General features: G+C 61.7%; 1 protein-coding gene and 1 long non-coding RNA gene across 4 annotated transcripts in view; one reads left to right on the top strand and one right to left on the bottom strand.

Annotated features, from left to right (window-relative positions):
* Positions 1 to 18,472, top strand: part of Iffo2 (intermediate filament family orphan 2) — a 42,673-nt gene that overhangs the window by 19,836 nt on the left and 4,365 nt on the right. For 2 of the 3 annotated variants that reach the window (XM_078025434.1, XM_040287994.2), the window contains exons 2-8: positions 9,006 to 9,066; positions 10,257 to 10,352; positions 11,342 to 11,482; positions 12,722 to 12,861; positions 16,181 to 16,301; positions 16,432 to 16,524; positions 17,378 to 17,508. In XM_078025434.1, coding sequence (XP_077881560.1) covers positions 9,006 to 9,066; positions 10,257 to 10,352; positions 11,342 to 11,482; positions 12,722 to 12,861; positions 16,181 to 16,301; positions 16,432 to 16,524; positions 17,378 to 17,508 — 783 coding nt within the window. The remainder of the gene's footprint in view (positions 1 to 9,005; positions 9,067 to 10,256; positions 10,353 to 11,341; positions 11,483 to 12,721; positions 12,862 to 16,180; positions 16,302 to 16,431; positions 16,525 to 17,377; positions 17,509 to 18,472) is intronic. The other variant, XM_078025435.1, reaches the window with a different exon arrangement.
* On the bottom strand, positions 15,565 to 17,836 carry LOC144367911 (uncharacterized). The gene is made up of 2 exons (XR_013427530.1): positions 17,702 to 17,836; positions 15,565 to 15,690 (listed from the first exon to the last, which is right to left on the bottom strand). It is a non-coding gene; the product is annotated as an uncharacterized LOC144367911 (long non-coding RNA).

Below are 18,472 nucleotides of genomic sequence, written 5' to 3'. Positions count from 1 at the left end.
CTGGGCGTGGGGGAGGGTACGGGGAGTTGGTGTTGAATGGGTGGAGAGCCAGTTTGGAAAGATGAAAGAATTTCTGGAGGCGGATGGTGGATGGCTGTGAATGTGCTTAATGTCCCCGACCTGCACACTTAAAATGGCTGAAGTGGTGTGATGAGCCGGGAGGGTGATGTGCCCCTATAACGTCGGTGACTCTGGAGGCCGGGGCGAGAGGATCGCAAGTTCAAGGCCAGCCTCCGCCACTCAGTGAGCCCAGTCTCATAAATGAATAAGCGTGCGTGGCTCGGTGGTGAAGTGCCCCGGCCCAACCCCTCCCCAGATGTTACAATAGTAAGATGTTACACGCGTTTTACTGCAATGAGGAAAAAACATGCTCAAGGGAGAAAGTGGCGAGTCTCCCCAGCATCTCCATCACCCGGCTCCTCCCTCCAGCCTCTGGGGACCCATGGGCCAGGCAGCTGGGGCTGGCCTTCACTCACGGGCAGTCGAGATGCTGCCTGGCCACCGGGGCCCAGGGCGAGAGCTTGGCAGCCGGGGCCACAGCTTCCCCTGCTCGCTGGGCGGGGGGCTGAGGGGGAGGCCGGGGGAGCAGAGATCCTGCCCTGGAACAAGGCCGGAACTCGCCTCTCCACTCTCAGGAGACCCCTTAGTCCCCTTCTCTGTCCCCAGCACCTGGCTCCCAGGTGGGCACCTGGGAAACGTCCGAGAAGCAGCTGGGCTGAGCGGGGGGCACCGGATGCTCCCTGGCTGAGGGCCTGGTGGCTCCAGAACATCCAGAGCTCAGTTCACAGGCTTCTTCCCGGGTGTGTGCTGTCTTCCCAGCCCTCTGTTTCCAGGCCTTGGGCGGGGGCTGGTTTGGCACCTGGAGCCCAAGCCCTGGCCACGTCCCTAATGAGCTGCCACCTAGCTGGGCCGCCCACTCTCACTTGAGCTGTTTCTAGGCACAGCGTCCACCTACCGGGCATTTCCTCGGAGCCGGGCCCGTCCTTAGTGCGTGATGGGTCCGTCCTTAGTGGTGACGTGCACCGCCTATCGCGGCCCCACTTCTGCTCGCTCCTTCTTCAGGACCACAGCGACAGGACCACGCGGGCAGGAGGGGAGGGGACTCACTTTCTCAGAGCCTGCTCGTGACCTCTTCCACACAGTGGCAGCCCAAGGGGGACCTCGAGGACCTCACGGGGACTGGGGAACCAGACCTCCTGTGGCCTGGAGCACACGCCGGGAGGGATGGCACTTGAGCCCCGTCCTGTTGGACTCCCAGGTGGAGCCTTGCGCCCTCTGTGCTGTCCCCAGGGGTCCCCGGCCTGGGGAGGGGGTGGCTAAGGCCTTCCCGAGCTGAGAAGCGGCTCTTGGGAAAGCACAGCCCCGGCCAGGGGTCTTTTCCAGGTCAGTGACTGTCACCCGTGGGCACTGTGCCCCTGCCCCTGAGCAGCATGCTGGGGGGCGGAAGGAGAGGGGTTCGTGGGGCGGAGACGCCGTCTTACCCTGAGGTGGGGCGTCGGGGGGGGGGCGGGCTCTGACCTGGAGCAGTGGTTGTCACCTGTCAAGTGGGAGTGACTGACCCCCGCTCACAGAGCCCTGGTGGGAGGAAAGTGACCAGCCCATAATCAGCGGGTCACAGTAGACGGGGCCCTCCTCCGCTGGGAGAGCAGGTCTGATGAGCGGCAGGGAGGGAGGCCGCGGGGAAGGCTGGGCCCAGCCCTGGACGCGCTGGGTGGCGGCGGCTCAGCTGGGGGGGAGGTGGGAAATGAGCTGCAGAACCTCGGGTGGTCTGTGATTTGGGCCACAGATTCCTCTCGCCGTGGGACGTTCCTGGAGTCTTTCCCTCCTCGGCGTGGCCCGGCGGGCGGGGGCAGTGCCCACGAGGGTGTGGATTCGGTCAGGTTCTCACAGCGCGCTGCCCGGATGTCAGCGTCCACAGCTGTTCTCAGTGACCCATCCCAGGCCTCACCATCCTGGGAGCCTGGCAAACGCAGACCCTGGGCAGTTAGGACAGTGGCTCATGGAACGTCCTCACCCTCACGTGGCATCGGGGCAGGTGACCTGGGGCCTCTCTGGCCCCCTCTTTGCCCACAAAGCCAGCAGCCGGTACAGGAGGACACCCTTAAATGCCCAGGCCTGTCGGGTGGCACCGTGAGAGGAGCACCTGCTGCCACAGTGTCCCTTTTCAGCATGGACCTCGGGGGGCCGAGATGTGCCCATCAGTTCGTAGGGAGCCCCTGGAGGGTGGGGCAGAAGCAGGTGTTTGCCGGGTTCCTAGCAAGGGACAGGGTGGCATTAGCATCTGTCTTCTTTCCCTCTGCCACCCCATCCCCGTGTGCCGCTGGCCACCCAGCCAGGTGACGTCAGCACCTAGTTCTTTATCTTTACCTTCAACAACACGATTATGGCAGGAGAGTGGCTCTGGGGTCGGGCACCCTTAGGTCTGGCTCTGTCAGAGTCCTGGAGCACTCTCCCAGTCTCTGAGTGACTGTCACTTGGCATTCACGGGGATGGTGACACTGCCTGTCACGGTGCGCAGGGCCTTTTTGTATGTCACGTTGTAGGATAGTTACAAAAACCCTGTGAGCTGGGGGTGGGTGACTTGCCTGAGGTGACAGAGCTGCTGTGTTGCTGGGGCTTGTTCCCAGGGTCCTCGCGCTCTTCTCCACTCCGCAGTCACACACTCGAGAACTGGTGATGTCCCAACTGGCTCTGGAGACTGTGGAACGCCAGACAGCTCTGTGGCCAGTGTCGGGGGCTGGTTTCTGACCTAACTGGGTGGGTCCTCCCAACGCATCCAGTGTGACCTCATTGTATGGCTCAAGGGAAAGTGACTGGGAGGAGGGCACTCTGGTCGTCTGCCTTCCTGGTGGCTTCAGAGATGATTGTCATCTTTGATTCTGCAAGGCCTGAGCAGCTCAGGGCAAGGGACCCAGGGACTGTTGGTTGAATGAATGAGTGACATACGGATGAATGAGTGCAGGCCGCCACCCCGTCCCCTGCTTCTCAGCCAGGGAGGGGGTGCTCAGGGGGTGCCTGCTGGTGAGGGCAGGCAGCCAGAAGCCTGGCACCATGCAGGGTGTCACCTCTTCCTGGCTCCAACGAGGAGCCATACCCAGGGTCTGTGAGTCTCAGAGGTGGAGGGATTCTTAGAGACCCTGTTGCAGACGGGGAGACTGGGGTCCTGGCCAGGCAGTGAATTAGCGATGCCCGACGCCCGCCACTGCCCGCGCTTCCCCGTGGACATCAGAGCTGGCCGCCCTGGTGGCTGGTGGTTCAGGCTGAGAGGTGGCCTGCTGGTGGGGGTCCTACTGGACGCCGTGGCTCGGCAGACCTGGCCCCGTTGCGTTTGCAGCTGGGGCTCTGGCCTGCCCGGGCCATTACTGCCCGCCTGTAATGGAGCCTGCCCTGGTTAAGTGTTCACATTAAGTGAAAACCTCCCCCGCGGAGACGATCAGTTGGCATTTAATTTGTGTTTCCTTCCGAGAGCCGCAGTACAGCTGGGCAGCTCTGATGGGCATGTCTGCGAGGCGTCCCTTCCTGGGGCGCAGGGGCTCCGTGGAGGGTGGGCTGGGGTGGTACCCGGAGGGGCAGGGCAGGCAGGGGTCGACGGGAGGATCAGGGGCCTCCCTGCTCACAGGCAGCTGAGGCTCCTGTTTGTCATGTTCAAGACAGAAAAGTGCTCTCGAGATGCCAGGTGGGAGGAGGAGGCCAGGAGACCCAGAGACCACATCTGGCTCCCGGTGGGGGTCCCAGTGGGGGTCCCACGTGTGTTCCTGCTGGCCCTCTCCCGCTGCCCTTTCTGCCACAGATGGACTGTCCGGGGGGCGCAGGGGTGTGGTGTGGACGGAGGAGTTTGGTCTGTGAGCTCCTTCCAGGGGTGCGGTGGAGGCTGGGGCTCCAGGTCCTCGCCGCGGTAGACCCACCTGGTCTTGGTGGCCAGTGGGTGCCCGGGTCTGTCTCTCCTGGCAACCTCTCCTCCAGCTCAGGAGGCACCTCCTCCCTGGTCTCGCTGTGTCAGCACACCTAGGGGCCTGGGCTGGTGAGGCCCCTGTGCTGCAGCCCCGCCCCAACATGCGCACCGTCCCGGGCACCTGCGGCCAGGGAGGAGCAAAGATGGCACGGGCCGGACCCCAGGAAGGAAGCTGCTCCCGTCCCCACCTGCCTCTGCCCGAGGCCAGGCCCACGCTTGGCCCAGAGGACGTTTTCCACCGACGGTCTCCAGCCAGCCTCACCTGAGCACGTTCCCCTCCCCCAGTGAGCTGGCCCGGGCGTGCCCGCTGCCCGCCTTTCCCAGCGAGGTGTGCACCACTCCTGCGGCACCTCCAGCTCCTGCCCGGCTGCCCAGCCAGACCCCTGCGCCCTCCAACCCAGAAGGAGGGCTGTGCTTCCACCTCACTGGTGGGGAAACTGAGGCCCAGAGAGGGTGACCGACCTGCCCGAGGTCACACAGTTGGAAAGTGGTGGGGCAGGAGCTGACCGCCTGTTGCCCAGGAGTCTCAAGACTCTCCCCAGCAGCCCCAGGCTGTCCCTGGCGCCTGGACTACTTCGCCTCCCTCTCCAGAGCTGAGCCCCTCTCTCTGCCGGCACAGGAAGTGAGAAGCCTGTGACTCAGCCGCCCCTCTCCCTGGGCCGGGCTCTGTGGGCTTGTTCCTGAGTCTGTGTCATTTTGAGCTGATGGGGGAGGGGGAGCTGGCCTGGGCGGGGGCTGGGGGCTGGCCTGGAAGCTGCCCCTCCCCCCATGGCCAGCCAAGGCTTCTCGTCAGTCACGTGGTCCCAGCGGTGGCTCCTCAGGAATGCAGGGAGACCACATCTGGCCAGGACCAGCGCTGCCACCTCCCCCTCCTGGCCACCGCCTCCCACGTGTGCGCCTGTTCCGCTGAGAGGGTGGCCGGGCCCAGAGCTCAGCTGCGGTGCCTTTTGTGGAGTCATTTCCTCTCCCTGCTACTGTCCCAGGTCCCTGCCTCCCCTCCCCGGCCCTGGAGGGCTCTGAGCAGTGGGAGGGGATTTCTCCGCCGGCCTGGGCCTGCTTCCTGCCCTGGCCGTCCCTCGGCCATCCCTGGCCGTCCCTCGGCCATCCCTGGCCGTCCCTCGGCCATCCCTGGCTGTCTCTCCTGGGAGAGGCTCTGGAGCTAGTGGTGGCGCGGCTGGACTCGGGGCTCCTGGGTGCCCCCCGGCCCGGGAGGATGCTCCAGAGGGGAGGGGGCCAGCAGGGGGCGAGGGAGTCGCCCACTCAATGCCCAGCGCCTCACCAAGGCCCGGGGGTCGCAGGTGCAGGGAGCACAGCAGAGCAAGGAGTGGCCCCTGTCACCAGTCCTGGGGCCCGAGGTGGGGCCGACCCCAGCTGTAGACCCAGCTCTGCCTCCCTCCTCAGCAGCAGGGACCTCGCCCACCCCTTCCTCCTCGCCCATCAGCCGGCCCAGGATGCCCTGGACGTCCAGCGGGCATGTGGTGAAGGTGAAGGGGGGGTGGCGTCACTGCAGGTCCACCGCTGTCCCTGGCATCGTGGGCTGGCTCCTTTGGTGGGACACAGTGACCAGGCTTCCTGGGAAGACAGCGGCCCCCACCCCTCAACCCTGGAGTCCAGCTGAGTGGCTCCAGGCTTGGGGAGGAGGGGACATTCCAGACAAGCCTGGGGAGGGCTGGGGTTTGGGGGGCAGAGGAGGGGAGGACAAGAGGAAGGACCGCCCGGCCTGAGTCTCTTTCCCTGCCTGGGACATGGGGACAGTCCTTTGGGGGATTAAGTGGTATTTTACTAAGGACGTGGGGTTGGCTTGCCTGAGGTCACCCCCAAGGTGGTCAGGGACTGTCCCCTCCCCCTTCCCTCCTCAGCACTGCAGGAGAGAAGTGGGGGGCCCATGAGCCGGGAAGGGGGTCTGCGGAGGGGCATTCTTGAAGACACTCAACTTCCTGCCCTGAAGGTGTCTCTAAGGTGACCCCACCAGGTCCCCTTCAGCTCACCATCACAGAAGTTCTCGCCTTAGATGGCCCAGAAGTTGGATTGGGCCAGACCTGGGTTCAAATCCAGACTCCGCTGTTAACTTGCAGGGGTGACTCTGGCCAGTCCTTGGCTCAGCCATGGACTGGGGTAGAGAGTGGGGGGCAAGGGCTTTAGAAACCACGTCCGCCCCCCTGGCCTGCGGCAGATGCACCCTCCTGCTGGCGCACCGGCCCGTGCCCTCCCTCGGCCCTGGCCTTGTGCTCTTCCCTCTGCCTGAGCCGCCTCTGCCCAAGCCTCGCTCTAGACAGACCCGGGACAGGGGACAGACCCGGGGCACAGGACATCTGGGGAGCAGGTGTTGAAATCTCAGCCAGTTTGGGGTGAAGCTGGCGCTCCCTCACTCTGGGCGGGGTTGCAGTGCACATGGGTGTCTGGGGCGCTGTCACAAGCCCACCACGCCTGGCCCTTCACCCCAGGCCGCGAGTCACAGAAGGGCAGACACTTCTGCAGTGACAACACCACGGCCCACTGAGCCAGGCCTTCCTGCGAAACTCCTGGGAGGGACGTGGCGAGGCCAGTGGGCTACAGCCTGGGCGGCCAGCTGCCCTCCGCAGCGGAGCCTGTCTCTGGTGTTCTGGGAGCAGCGAGCCAGCTGCCTGAGCGGCCCGGCTTTGCCAAGAAGAGGCCCTGACATCTCCCGAGCGGGCACACCATTGGGGCGGCTGGGGACGTATCATGGAGGGGAGGGCAGGGCTCAGGCTGGGAGGCTGAGGTGGAGGCACCAGTGGAGGGTCTTCAAGCCCGGCCACCGCAGTGCCAAGCGCCAGCCAGCATCACTGAGGAGCGTCTGCCCCGCCCTGAGTCAGCGTCTCAGGGTTCAATTGGTGACAAGATCACCAGGTGATTCCTGGGCACATTATTCGAAACTGTCTGCTTCAGAGCAGGAGCTGGCTTGGATCCCAGCCGTATACGAGCTGTGTGACCTTAGGCAATTACTTCGCCTCTCTGAATCTCAGCTCCCTCATCTGCAAAATGGATTTGGATAAAAATTCTCTACCAAAGAGGGTTAATAACTCACAGCCCAGAGATGATGTGTGTGAAGGGCGCTGAGCCACAAATGGAGGACCCAGACCGAGTCGGCCAGCAAACGGCTGCTGCCGCCACCGCCATCGGGGATCCACAGGCGCAGCGCGGGTCTCACCCTGGGTTGATTCAGCGCAAGTCGCTTTGCCTCTCTGGGCCTCGTTTCCCCGGCTGTACAATGGGCCTCTGGGCCCCTGCCCTGCCTTCCACACCCGGGTTGCTCAAAGACAAGGCGGGGGTCTCACTGCCACAGGCCCATCTGGGGCAGAGGGGTGTCATTCTTCGCCCCTCCTTGCCCCGGGCTGAGAGGACACGGGTGGGCTGATGCTCACACACTCTCGCACGGGCCTGCTCAGCAGCTTGGCTCTCGGTCCCCTTGCCCGGAGCACAGTGGCCAGGAGAGATGATTCAGCTGGGGCCCAGTGTTGAGGGGAGCCCCAGATGCCCGTGCTGCAGGGTCGGTGAGGGTGACCTGGGAACTTCCCCCACTTGGCATCCCGTCCCCACGGGGGGCCTGTCCTCGGGAGAGGTGGCCTTGGGCAAATCACGTGCACGCTGAAGGCCTCCGTTTCCCTCTCTGCATGACGAGGGGCTTCCAGGGAGTGGCCCCCTCCAGGTTAGGCCCTGAGCCTCCTGAGTGTCCCCTGTGTCCCCCAGGGCTGGCGGAGCCCCGGCCCCAGCCCTGCTGTCTTGGGGTCCTGGAGCCCATGGCGGGTGAAGGTGGCGGCTGCGGTGGGCTGCTGAGGACCACAGTGAGCAGAGAGTGCTGTCCTCGGAGCCGGGAGCCTGGAGAGGAATTTTCCTGTGTGCAAACAGTCTCCGTTTTCTCTTGTTTCCAAAAGCCGGTGACGTCACCGTCTCCATCCATCCCTCTCTCGGGCCTATTTTTAGCTGGCCCGACAGCATCCTAAAAGGCTCTGGACTCCTGCTCTGTGGCCTTGTAGGGAGGGCTGCAGGGGAGCGAGACAGAAGCTCCTCTGTCTGGCCGGGTGGGGGGGAAGGGAACTGGCCCCTGGCTCCTCCCGGGAGGGAGGAGGTGCCAGAGACCCTGGTCTCAGGCTCACAGGCTCCTGGCCTCTGGGGAGCCCCCCAGGGGGACGCTGAGCAGTCAGCATGGACCTCCCCACCCAGTGCCGGCTTCTTCCCCTCGCTCTACCTCGGTGGGAGCCTGGCCCTCTCCACCTGTCGTGGGAGAAACCGACCCGTGCCCGGGGCTGGACTTATTGTGTAAAAGGTGACCGGCTTCAAAGGAGTCTCCAAAAAGAGAGCTGGCATTGTTGATGTCACTATTTTTACAGTCAGCCTGAGGCTCCAGGGACTCCTTCCTCCCCCCTGCGGTTAATCTGGGATGCCTTAAACCCTCATGCGTCTGTGCCCCTCTATCTTTTCCTGTTCTTTCAACCAGTTGTGTACATGAATGAAATGATTTGCAGGTGTACTTAGAGTCGAGTCTGGCCTATAATAAATGTTAGGTACATGAGAGCTGTATTTGTTAGGTTTTGCTTTAATGTAATAAAACAATCTGGGTTTGAATTCTGACAGCACCCACTGATAAGCTGTGTGTCTTTGAGCAAGACATTCAACCTCTCTGAACTTAGTTTTCACATCTGCAAATGGAATAACAACACCTATGTAGGTTTCTGTGTTGGTCAGCGTGGGCTACGAAACAAATAGGCTGTGCTTAGCTGCAGCAGCTGGAGCCCCAGCATCTGTACAACACTTTACAGTTTGCATGAAGGGGTGGCGACCCTTTGGGCCTCCGCCCCTCCTAGTGCCATCCTCATGTCTTGAAGTGATCCCTGTCACCAGCTGCTACTAGGGTTACCTGCAGCCCAGCTGTGTCCCTGCACCCCACCCTTGGCTAGGCGCTCCGGGAGGGCAGGAGGGGATGGGGTCACCGTGCTGCTCCCGGGCCAGCTTAGGGACAGCCTGGGGTGGGTCCTGGGGCTACCTAGATACAAGGAGGTCCCCCTCTGATCCCCTGTTCTCTTGGCTTTTGCAGATGGGAGGAGGAGCTGGCCAAACGCATGAACCTTCAGACCATGGTGGACACCCTGCAGGAGGTGAGAGCCCTCGGAGGTCCCCACCGGGGGGGGGGGGGGCAGGCGGACAGTCAGGTGGCCCAGGCTTCATAGGACAAAGCTGGAAAATGACTCCGAGCACAAGCCCTTCTCTGTGGTCACTTCTGCTGCCCTCACCTCTTCCCTGTGGAGGAAAGGGGTCCCGTCCACCTCCTCTGCTTGAGAGCTAGGAAGGGCCCAGCCCAGGTGACAGGTAAACTCAGCCTAGGAGCAGGAGAGCCTGGGTCCTGCGGGTGGCCTGGGCCAGTGACGCCCCTCTGTCTGTCCACCTGCGTTGGGCTAGGTGGGCTCCAAGTTCCCCTGCCCCTCAGTTTGTGGTTCCCCTGAGCTGGGACTGGAGAGAGCCCGTGGTCACGTCCCAGGTGGGTCTCTGGCCCAAGCAGGTGCCACAGAGAATGTAGCTTGGAGCATTCCCTCGGAGCACCCTGACCTCCCATTTCACCTCTCGGCCCCTGTTTTCCTCTCGGCCAAATGGGAACAAGAGCAGAAAAGTTCTTTCAAGACATTGTAAACATTGGGCCAGGGACAGAGCACAGGGGTAGAGCACCTGCCTGGTAAGGCCCTGGGTTCCGTCCCCAGTGCCATAAGTAATAAGTCAGTAAGTAAAGAAATACGTGAATAAATAAAATTGCTTTCTGATGTTTCAAGCACTTACTGTCGGGCTGGGGACACAGCCCAGTGGGTAGGGTGCCTGCACAAGGCCCTGCGTTCAATCCCCAGCACCACACACACAAAAGCACTTACTGTCCAAGAAAGAGACGGATTGAAGTAACTATCTCTGTGAGGAAGGAGAAGGGTGAACATCCCTCTTTCTTTTATAACAAAGTGTTCTTTCTTTATAAATCCAACATGTTCACGGTCAGACATTTGGAAAAATAAAGAACAGAGTCAAGGTGACCTGCAGTTCTCCCCTCCGCGGCTTGTCCCCGGCCTGCCACCTGTTACTTTGGCATGTGTGATGTGGCCGTTTTTAAGACCAGAGGCGGTCAGTCCCTGGCAGTCGGCCGTGGGTCAGCCTGGTGTTTGAACGTGCGGGGCCCTCTTACCCCGACCGCTCCTGTCTCCCCCGCCGTGATGATGTTTGGGAAGTGTTTGGAGGGGTCAGCACGGGCACCAGGTGTCCAGTTCCTGTGCCCCTTGCTCCCCCTAAAGCCTGCCATCTCCGTCCGCAGGCGGCGCAGGAGGCCGAGGCCATCCAGGAGGAGATGAACGACAAGATCGAGAGGCTCAAGGCGGAGCTGGTGGTGTTCAAGGGGCTCATGAGTGACGTAAGTGCCACCGCCGCTCTCAGTCACCACCTCTCCCCACACCCATCAAGCACAACGCTTCCTTCACTCCGAGGCTCCGAGCTCGGCTTCTAGTTAGAGTCCTGGCTGGCTGCGTGTGCCCCGGGGGTGGCCTGAGGGTGACGGATGCATCCTGGAGACCAGGCGCCCTCCCCCGCCCCCACGTCCGCTTCCCGGTCTGAGTAGAGATGCATTAATCTGCCGCTTAACCCATCCGACCCGCGGGCTCTGGACGTGTGCGTGTGGCCCCACTCCTTCCCGCTCACTCGGGGCCTGGGTGTCTGGGCACGGGCGACAGTGGGGACTGGGCCAGCTGGGTGGCTGTGTCGAGTCAGGAAGGGCCAGCGTGTGTCCTGGGCAGTCTGGGGCCCTCTGAGCACCTGTGGCCGCAGAGCCTCCGTGGAGTGTTGGCAGGTGGAGGGGGAGCCTGCTGGAAAGCAGTGCTGTGTGCGGGTGCCTCGGCCGGCGTGGCTCCTGGTGCCCAGGGCCCTGCGGCTACGGACGTGTGACTGGGGAAGTCATGGGGGGTCAGGTGGCGGACACCTGGCTTCCCCTCATTGGGTCCAGGGGGACCCCACTGTCCTCGGCAGGTCCCCACTGCCAGCTGTGGGCGGAATCCAGGAGAGCGAGTGGCCTTGGTGGCACCTGTGTGGCGGGGGGATGTGTCAGTGGGCGAAGGAGGGCGTCTCTCAAGGCGGGGTGTCTGTCTCTCTCCTTTGCTTTAACAAACACGGACTTTGCACCTTCCCAGAGGGCGCCTTGCCGCCCCGGGAGACCAGCACACACGGCCGCGCCTCTCACTCCCCAGGTCCCCACACAGTCCCCACCCCAGCAGCGCTGACCCCACCCTCCACCCGCAGGACAGGCTCAGGGCCCCCTCCCCCGACACCGGGGGCTCTCCCCACCCCTCCAGCCGGCCCCCATGCTCCCTCCGCCCCTCGCTCACGTAACCCCTGCTGTCCTCCCTGCAGCCCATGACAGACCTGGACACAAAGATCCAAGAAAAGGCCATGAAGGTGGACATGGACATCTGCCGCCGAATCGATATCACGGCCAAGCTGTGCGATGTCGCGCAGCAGCGGAACTCGGAAGACGTGTCCAAGATCTTCCAGGTGACCAGGGCCGCCCCGCACACCAGCTGCCCCCACCTCCCAGAGCAGCCCTGGCCCCCACCACTGCCCGGCACACCCTCCCTGCCCCCTCCTTCCACCTCCGCTCACGCCCCTCCTGAGAGGTAGCGGCGACCCGGCCCTACGGCCTCCCAGGAAAATGTAGACCCAGGACCATGGACGTGTAGGCCCCCGACTGCCCTGACTGGTTCAGCCCCGGCCCAGGGGAGTGCGGCCGGGGGTTCCGCACCAAGGAAGGAAGTGGCAGAGCTGGGCCAGGACTCGGCTCCTGACCCACACTGTGTCCACCGCTTCCCTTCCCACCTTCTCTTCTGGGTGCTGGGCCTGGGCATGGTCCCCGTGGTGGTGTCCCTTATAGGGAGACCCGGGGGAACAGCCTGAGCCCGGCAGGTGGGCCTCAGGGTGCAGAAGAGAAGCTGTGGCCGTGGCAGGTTTCCATTCCCCCCAAGAGTCTCGGCACCCCCAGACCTAACTGAAAGTGTGGGCAGCCCTGAGAGATGGCGGTCAGGTAGCACTGGTGGGGCTGTCCCCTGGAGAGGGCCCGGGGGCCGCCGCAGCTGACGAGGACAGGTGTCACTCTCTGGAGGCTGCTTCCTGAGTTTCGGGTTGTGACCTGGCTTCTGCTTGAGCCCGGGGCCCTCTGGTGTGCAGATGCTTTACGGTGTGACTCTGGACACGGCTGCGTGAGGTCCGGGGCCTCGCTGGGCCCCTTTTGTGACCTCCATGCCTTCTTGCTGGCCCTGTGCTGGGGAGCAGGAGGTCCTTGTGCCCCTCATTTGCTTGTGTCTTGTCTGCTTGGAGTGGAAGCTGGGTGGACCTCCGGTCGCCTGTCCGTCTGCTGCCTGTGCATGTGAGGAGAGCGCTGTTTAGGCCTCTGTCTGGGGGTCTCCGTGGCTGGCTCTGAGACACCCAGGCAACCGTGCGCCCTGGCCTGGCCCCTCTGCCTCCAGTCATGGAGCTGGCGGAGGGCCAGCTGAGGTGGCCCAGCCACCAGGCCTCCCAGGGAGGGCAGGGTCCAGGCCACCTGTATTCTTCACCCGCATGTCACCCCTCACGCTTCCTGCTAACGCTGCCCGCTTCTTAGAGGACCTGCGCACCTTCCCTGCAGTGGCTGGCCCCGGCCACGCTCCATCACCCTCCGAGATGCCGGTTTCCTTTTCCGTCCACCCCACCCTCCTTCCCAGCCCCCCAGTTACCGTGATCTCTTCCTTTCCGGTCCAGGTGGTCCCCAAGAAGAAAGAGCGTAAGGTGACTTCGGACGATGACATCTCCGAACAGGATGGAGAGGTGAACCGGTTCTCGGACGACGAGGTTGGCTCCATGAACATCACGGACGAGATGAAGCGCATGTTTAACCAGCTGTGAGTGTCCCCGGGCCAGGTGGCCGGCGGGATGGGCTGGGCCCTGGGGCCTGGGCTGAGAGTGCCCACAGGGGTGTTCGGTGTGCGTCGGGCAGTGTTCTGGAGGAATTGGGGTTCATATTCCACAGGGATAGTCGGAAGTTTTGTGGTTTCAGCCTCTGTGGGAAGCTGGAGAGGATGAGGTGTCCCAGGCTCAGGGCACAGTTGACAGGGCCTGAGAGCGCTGCTGGGTGTGGACATGGTGAGGCATGTGTGCTGTTTACCTCCATCCCGCTCCGTCCTCTCTTTTAGAATCCTCACCCCCAGAAGGGAGGTCAGAGGAGGGATTGCTTTGGCTGGGGAGAGGGGTGCTCTTGCCTGTGGGATGAGGGACTGGGCTGTCCCCTCCCTGCTCATGCGTAGAAGGGTCTGTGCCTTGGATGTCATGAATCTAGAAGGTGCCAGAGGTACGGTGGTCTTCTTGTGGGCTATTCCTGATCAGACCCAGGCACCCTTCACGTCCCTCTGCCTCGGTGGGCCGGCTGGGCCACCCTCTCAGGGCCTGGGAAGGGCCACGGCATTCTCCGAATGTCCTCCATGCTGAGGCACTTCTTGGCCAAGGTGCTCGGCCGGTGGCCAGGATTCAGACCTGGGCTGCGTCGGGAGAGCGTGCTCTCGCCTCGAGGTGCTGCCCAGTCATGGCAGAGTCAGCCGGGCATGGTCAGTGGTGACCAGAGCCAGCCTGTGCCATCTCTGGGAAGCTGACTGAACACATGTGCTACTTGTGGGCAGGCACAGTGATGTCACATTAGTCACTTAATGTGCAGGAAATTGGCAGCTGCTCACCATCAGGGCTCCCCGTCCCGCCCCACGGAGAGCTGGTGTGCCACAACTCCCCGGGTATGGCCGACCTGCGGCCAGCGTGGCCCTCTGGCCTTGGCTTGTCCGTGCTGTGTTCTTGACCCAGATGCATCTTGAATCCACGTGGTACCCTGCAGTGGGATGGGGAGGGGCAGCAGGTCAGCCGCGGGCACTGGGTGAGAAGCAGGGCAGGGCGGGGCCTTGGTCTGTGGGTCTGCCTTTCCCTCTGGCCCACTGGCCTGCTCTTCCCCTGCGGTCCCTTCAGTTGGGACCCTGAGAACGCAGCTTTTCCCTGGGCCTCCCAGCTGCGAGGCTGGCTTGGCATCACCTCGTCCCCGGAGCGTGCCACCAGCCCCTTTGTCATACCGAGGGGGAAATGGGCTCAGAGAGAGCATGCGGGTGCGGGGACCAGGAAGAGCCAGGCCCCAGCTCTGGGTCCAGGGCTTTTTCCCTCTTCCATGTCTGCGTCACTGTCCCTCTCTGGTCCCTTTTCACTAAGCCAGGCTGGCTGTGCGGAAGAGGCGACAGGGGCAAGAGCTGGAACTGGGGGGGTGCTGGGAGCCCCTGCCTGTTTCTCCCCTGGGCCTGTGGGGCTGCATTTTGGAGGTTTGCTATTGGGGGTGGCGAGGAGACCCCCAGACTCCGATTCCCTTTAGACGATCTCACGCCTCGTCTTCTGCTGACAGAGGCCTTTGGAAAAGAGCCATCGGTGGGGTCCGGGTTTTCTGAATGTCACTGTGACATTCGGGAGCCTAGGACAGTGGAAGGCCACAGAGACCCCAGGTCGGTTCCATGTGGTTGAGCGAAAGGGCTTCTCTGAAGACGTCACTGTCCTCATTTTCGTGTTAAGCTGACCAGGTTGGGTGAACTGGACAGGGCGCACACCGGACATGGCTCGTGGTGTAAAAAGCGTGCTCGGGTCCAAGCCAGGCCAGACCCGTGCAGCAGCGTCCACGGGTCTGCACGAGGCTCAGGATCTCGTTACATTCATCTGGTTGCAAAGTGGCCTTAGTTAAAAAATAAACAGATAAATCCTGTGATCATTTTGCTTGATCCCCGTGTCCTGCATTTCCAGGCGAGTGGCAGGGACCCAATGGACAGGCCCTGGCTTTCCCTCTAACTTATCCGCTAGCCGTGGACCCACGCCAGAGGCCGCTCGGGCCAGTTCTAGTCTTTGAACAGACGCGCCCCTGTCAGTGCTGTTTTGTTTTGATCTGAATCAGTTGCTTGGGCTTCAGACCAAGGAAAAAGGGAGGAATTTGCTGCCTCTCTGCCTGGGGCCAGCCCTCCTCCTCTGGCCGCCACCGCAGGATGGGGAGGCTCTTGCTCTTGTCTATCTTCCTGTCCTTCCTGGCCCGCCATCCTCAGCCACTGGGTTTCCTTCAGATCCCAGGCACTGGGAAGGAAGTGAAGTCAGGGGTGGAGTATGTGAACTGTGACGGGGTGACCCAGTGGCTCCTGGTGGCGCCTCCCTCTCCATCCCAGCCCTAGGTCTTGTCCTTGGACTCATGGGGCCACCTACAGGCTCCTGCAGGAACAGCAGTTGGGTAGGGAACCCCCTCAGCCTGACTCTAGGGGGCGCTGGAGGCAGCTGCCCAGAGGTGCCCAACCCTTTCCATTGTAGGATGGATGGGAACAGTGCCCCAGAGGATCCAGGGCTGGAAGTCTGAGAACAGGATCCCACCCTCTGTGCCACTGATGTGTTCGAGTCCTAGACTCAGCCCTCTCTTGGGACAGTGGGTGTGTTGGATGGAATGATCATTAATGTCCCTTCCAGTTAGGTTACCAGGGCCTCTTGGGGGCCCCTTATTCCTGGGCAAATGCTTGGTCAACTTCCAATTGTAGCCAGTTGGGAGGCTCTGAAACCTTCAGGTTTTTTATTCAAGTCCAGTTTCAGCATGTGGGAGTCCTGGTGCCTTCTGTCCTATCTCTGATGTCCTGATGTCCATCGTGTGGGTCACCTCGTATCCCTGGGTCTCATTTTCTCACCTGTAAAATTGGAATAATAATCGTGCTTACCTCATAGGGTTGTTTTGAGGTAGAATTGGTTGCATTTCAATACAAGTGTTCATATTTATATTTCATAATAAAATATGTTGTAATAAAAATATTTTTTTAGATGCATGCTCAGTGGCTAGTCCAGGCTCTGTCAAAAAAAAATAATAATAAGATTGGACTTGAGAGGAAGATATCTCTAGTCTCCATTAATTAAAGCCTGGTATCTTAAAAAAATCCTTGTGTGTGTGTGTGTGTGTGTGTGTGTAATATAAATTGTACAAATAAAGCTTAAGTACATTCTGCATTTCACAAGAGTTAAACTCTTTTTGGATATGACAAGTGACCTCGGTGTCTGGCACTCCCATCTTTGTTAAGAAGCCTGGCAGGCCGTACCAGGGGGAAGACACCCCTCTCTGTCCCCAGTGTGGGCTGCTGGAACCTGGCTTATGTTCACTTGTGCCCTCTGATGTCACCCCCATAGGCGGGAGACCTTTGACTTCGATGACGACTGTGACAGCCTGACGTGGGAGGAGAACGAGGACACGCTGCTGCTCTGGGAAGATTTCACCAACTGCAACCCCAGCATCGACCTCCAGGGCGAGGTGGGCCCGGGGCCTGGCATCCTGAAGGCGGGGGGCTGGGGGCGGCGCCTTCCCCCCACCCCTCGACCCTGTTCTTCCCGTGCAGCCCCCACCACCCAGCTCAATTGTCCCTTCTGTCCTGTTTCCCCAGCAAGAGGAGAATCTGGGCAACTTGATCCACGAGACCGAATCCTTCTTCAAGACGAGAGACAAGGAGTACCAGGAGACCATAGGCCAGATTGAGGTGAGGGCTCAAGGGCGGCTCCCCCAGGTCCACATGGCTGCCGCTCCTGGTGACCAAGTGTCACATGGGTGCGGGCTGGAAAGTGGGGTGAGCAAGGCTCAGGAGTCAGGAGGCCGTGGATTCCCTGCCTGGTGTTGGAGTCCCATCTTTCTTAGGCTTTTGGTTCCTGGGCTACAAGAGAGGGGTGGTGACCCCTGCCTGCCCCGAGAGCCTTTTGTTTTTTTAATTATTCATTTGAGATGAGGATCCCAGAGGAACCAGAGCTGGCATTTGAGTGATCTGGAGCAGCGGTAGGCCCAGGGTGAGCCCTTCCCAGGCTCATGCTCCTAGTGTCCTCACGTCCTTACGGACGGCAGGAATGGTGCTCCCGTAACACAGAGGAGGTGAGGTTACAAGAAACCAAGCGCCTTGCCCACGCCCCGCGGCCAGGAAGCAGCGCCCAGGCCTGTTCTCCTGTCCCAGAGGCTGTGCACGGGACCACTTCTGTAGGGGACAGCTGATGCTGTCACCATGCTGGGGAAAGAGAACTCAGGGCCTTCCCTGGAGGGAGCGCCGTTTGGTAGAGGAGAAGGGCCAGAGCCACGGACGGGGCAGGACGGCTCTCGTCACTGCCACACTTGGTGGGACCATCAGGAGGGACTGCCTCGGGGTTGCTAAGCAACCCTTCCCCTTCGACCAGAAGCACTAGCTAAGGACGTGGACCAGGCAGCAGAGGGCGAGGGGCCAGTGTCCATGAGGCAAGGTCCTGAGGGCGTGGTGCAGTGGGGCCCCAGAGAGGGAGGGAGGAGGGAGGTCTCCGAGGGATCTGCCACAAAGATGGCTTGTCCTCACTTACCCCCTGGGGTCCCCCCAGCTGGAGCTGGCCACAGCCAAGAGTGACATGAACCGGCACCTGCACGAGTACATGGAGATGTGCAGCATGAAGCGGGGCCTGGACGTGCAGATGGAGACCTGCCGCCGGCTCATCAAAGGCTCTGCAGACAGGTGCGCACCTGGCCTCCCGGGGAGTCGGGGGCGGGTCCTCAGGGGGGCTCTGGGCTGCCCCTCACAACCTGCCTAAGTTTCATCTTCCCACCCGGCGGTCTGTCCACCCACCCACCCACCTACCCCTGCAACCACCGTGCACCCTGTGAACATGAGCCCACCTACTGTGTGCTGGGTGGCTCACCCCGCTCACCTCATGGAACTCCCACAGCAACCCTGTGCCCGTGGTTCAGCGGGAACTTGCCAAAGGCCTGCTGTGTGCGAGGCCGCAGGGTCCAGAAATGAGCAGTCGGGGCCTCAGCGCTCAGGGGCCGTGGGGAGGTGGGCAGGGCCCCCCCACTGCGGAGGCTAGGGCTCCCATGGGTCTGTCGGAAGTGAATTCCCTTCTTCCTTCCCCGTCTCCCGACCCAGGGCCAGATGGGTCTGTCCCCAGGAGACTGACATGCATCAGGCCTCGCCCACAAAGAGCGAGCCCTGGCCTTCAGGACACACAGCTTTGTTGGGGGTCAGACACGCTGATAATAGAGTCACACGGGGAGAATGCTTGGCCTAGAGCGCAGATCTGTGTGGCTCACAATCCTGGCTCTTGTGGTGGCTGTCACAAGAGAGGCAGCCCTGTGGGAAGCACAGTGTGCTTAGCCTGGCCTCTCTTTAACTCGTGGAATCCCCCAGAACACACTGCGATTACAGACAGGTGAAACAGCTTGTCCCTGTCCCCCAGCCAAGTGTGATGGAGCCCAAATCGCAATACAGCGTTGTTGACCTCCAGCTGGGGTAGCCTCCTTTCCGTTCTGGGTTATTTGAGGTTTAGTGAGCACCTACTACGTGCCTGGACCTGGATGGGATGATTGCAAGTTAGGAACCAAGCTTGATCCATGGCTCCTGCTCCCGAGGCGCTTTCTGCCTGGTGAAGCCAAGCACCCAAGTAGAGGCCGGGGCCCGGGAACTCGGGAGGTCTCGAGAG

Source organism: Ictidomys tridecemlineatus, chromosome 11 (genome assembly GCF_052094955.1).
Source record: "Ictidomys tridecemlineatus isolate mIctTri1 chromosome 11, mIctTri1.hap1, whole genome shotgun sequence".
Lineage (NCBI taxonomy): Eukaryota > Metazoa > Chordata > Mammalia > Rodentia > Sciuridae > Ictidomys > Ictidomys tridecemlineatus.
Note: the sequence above shows the minus strand (reverse complement) of the source record. Positions and strands in the feature narration are given on the sequence as shown.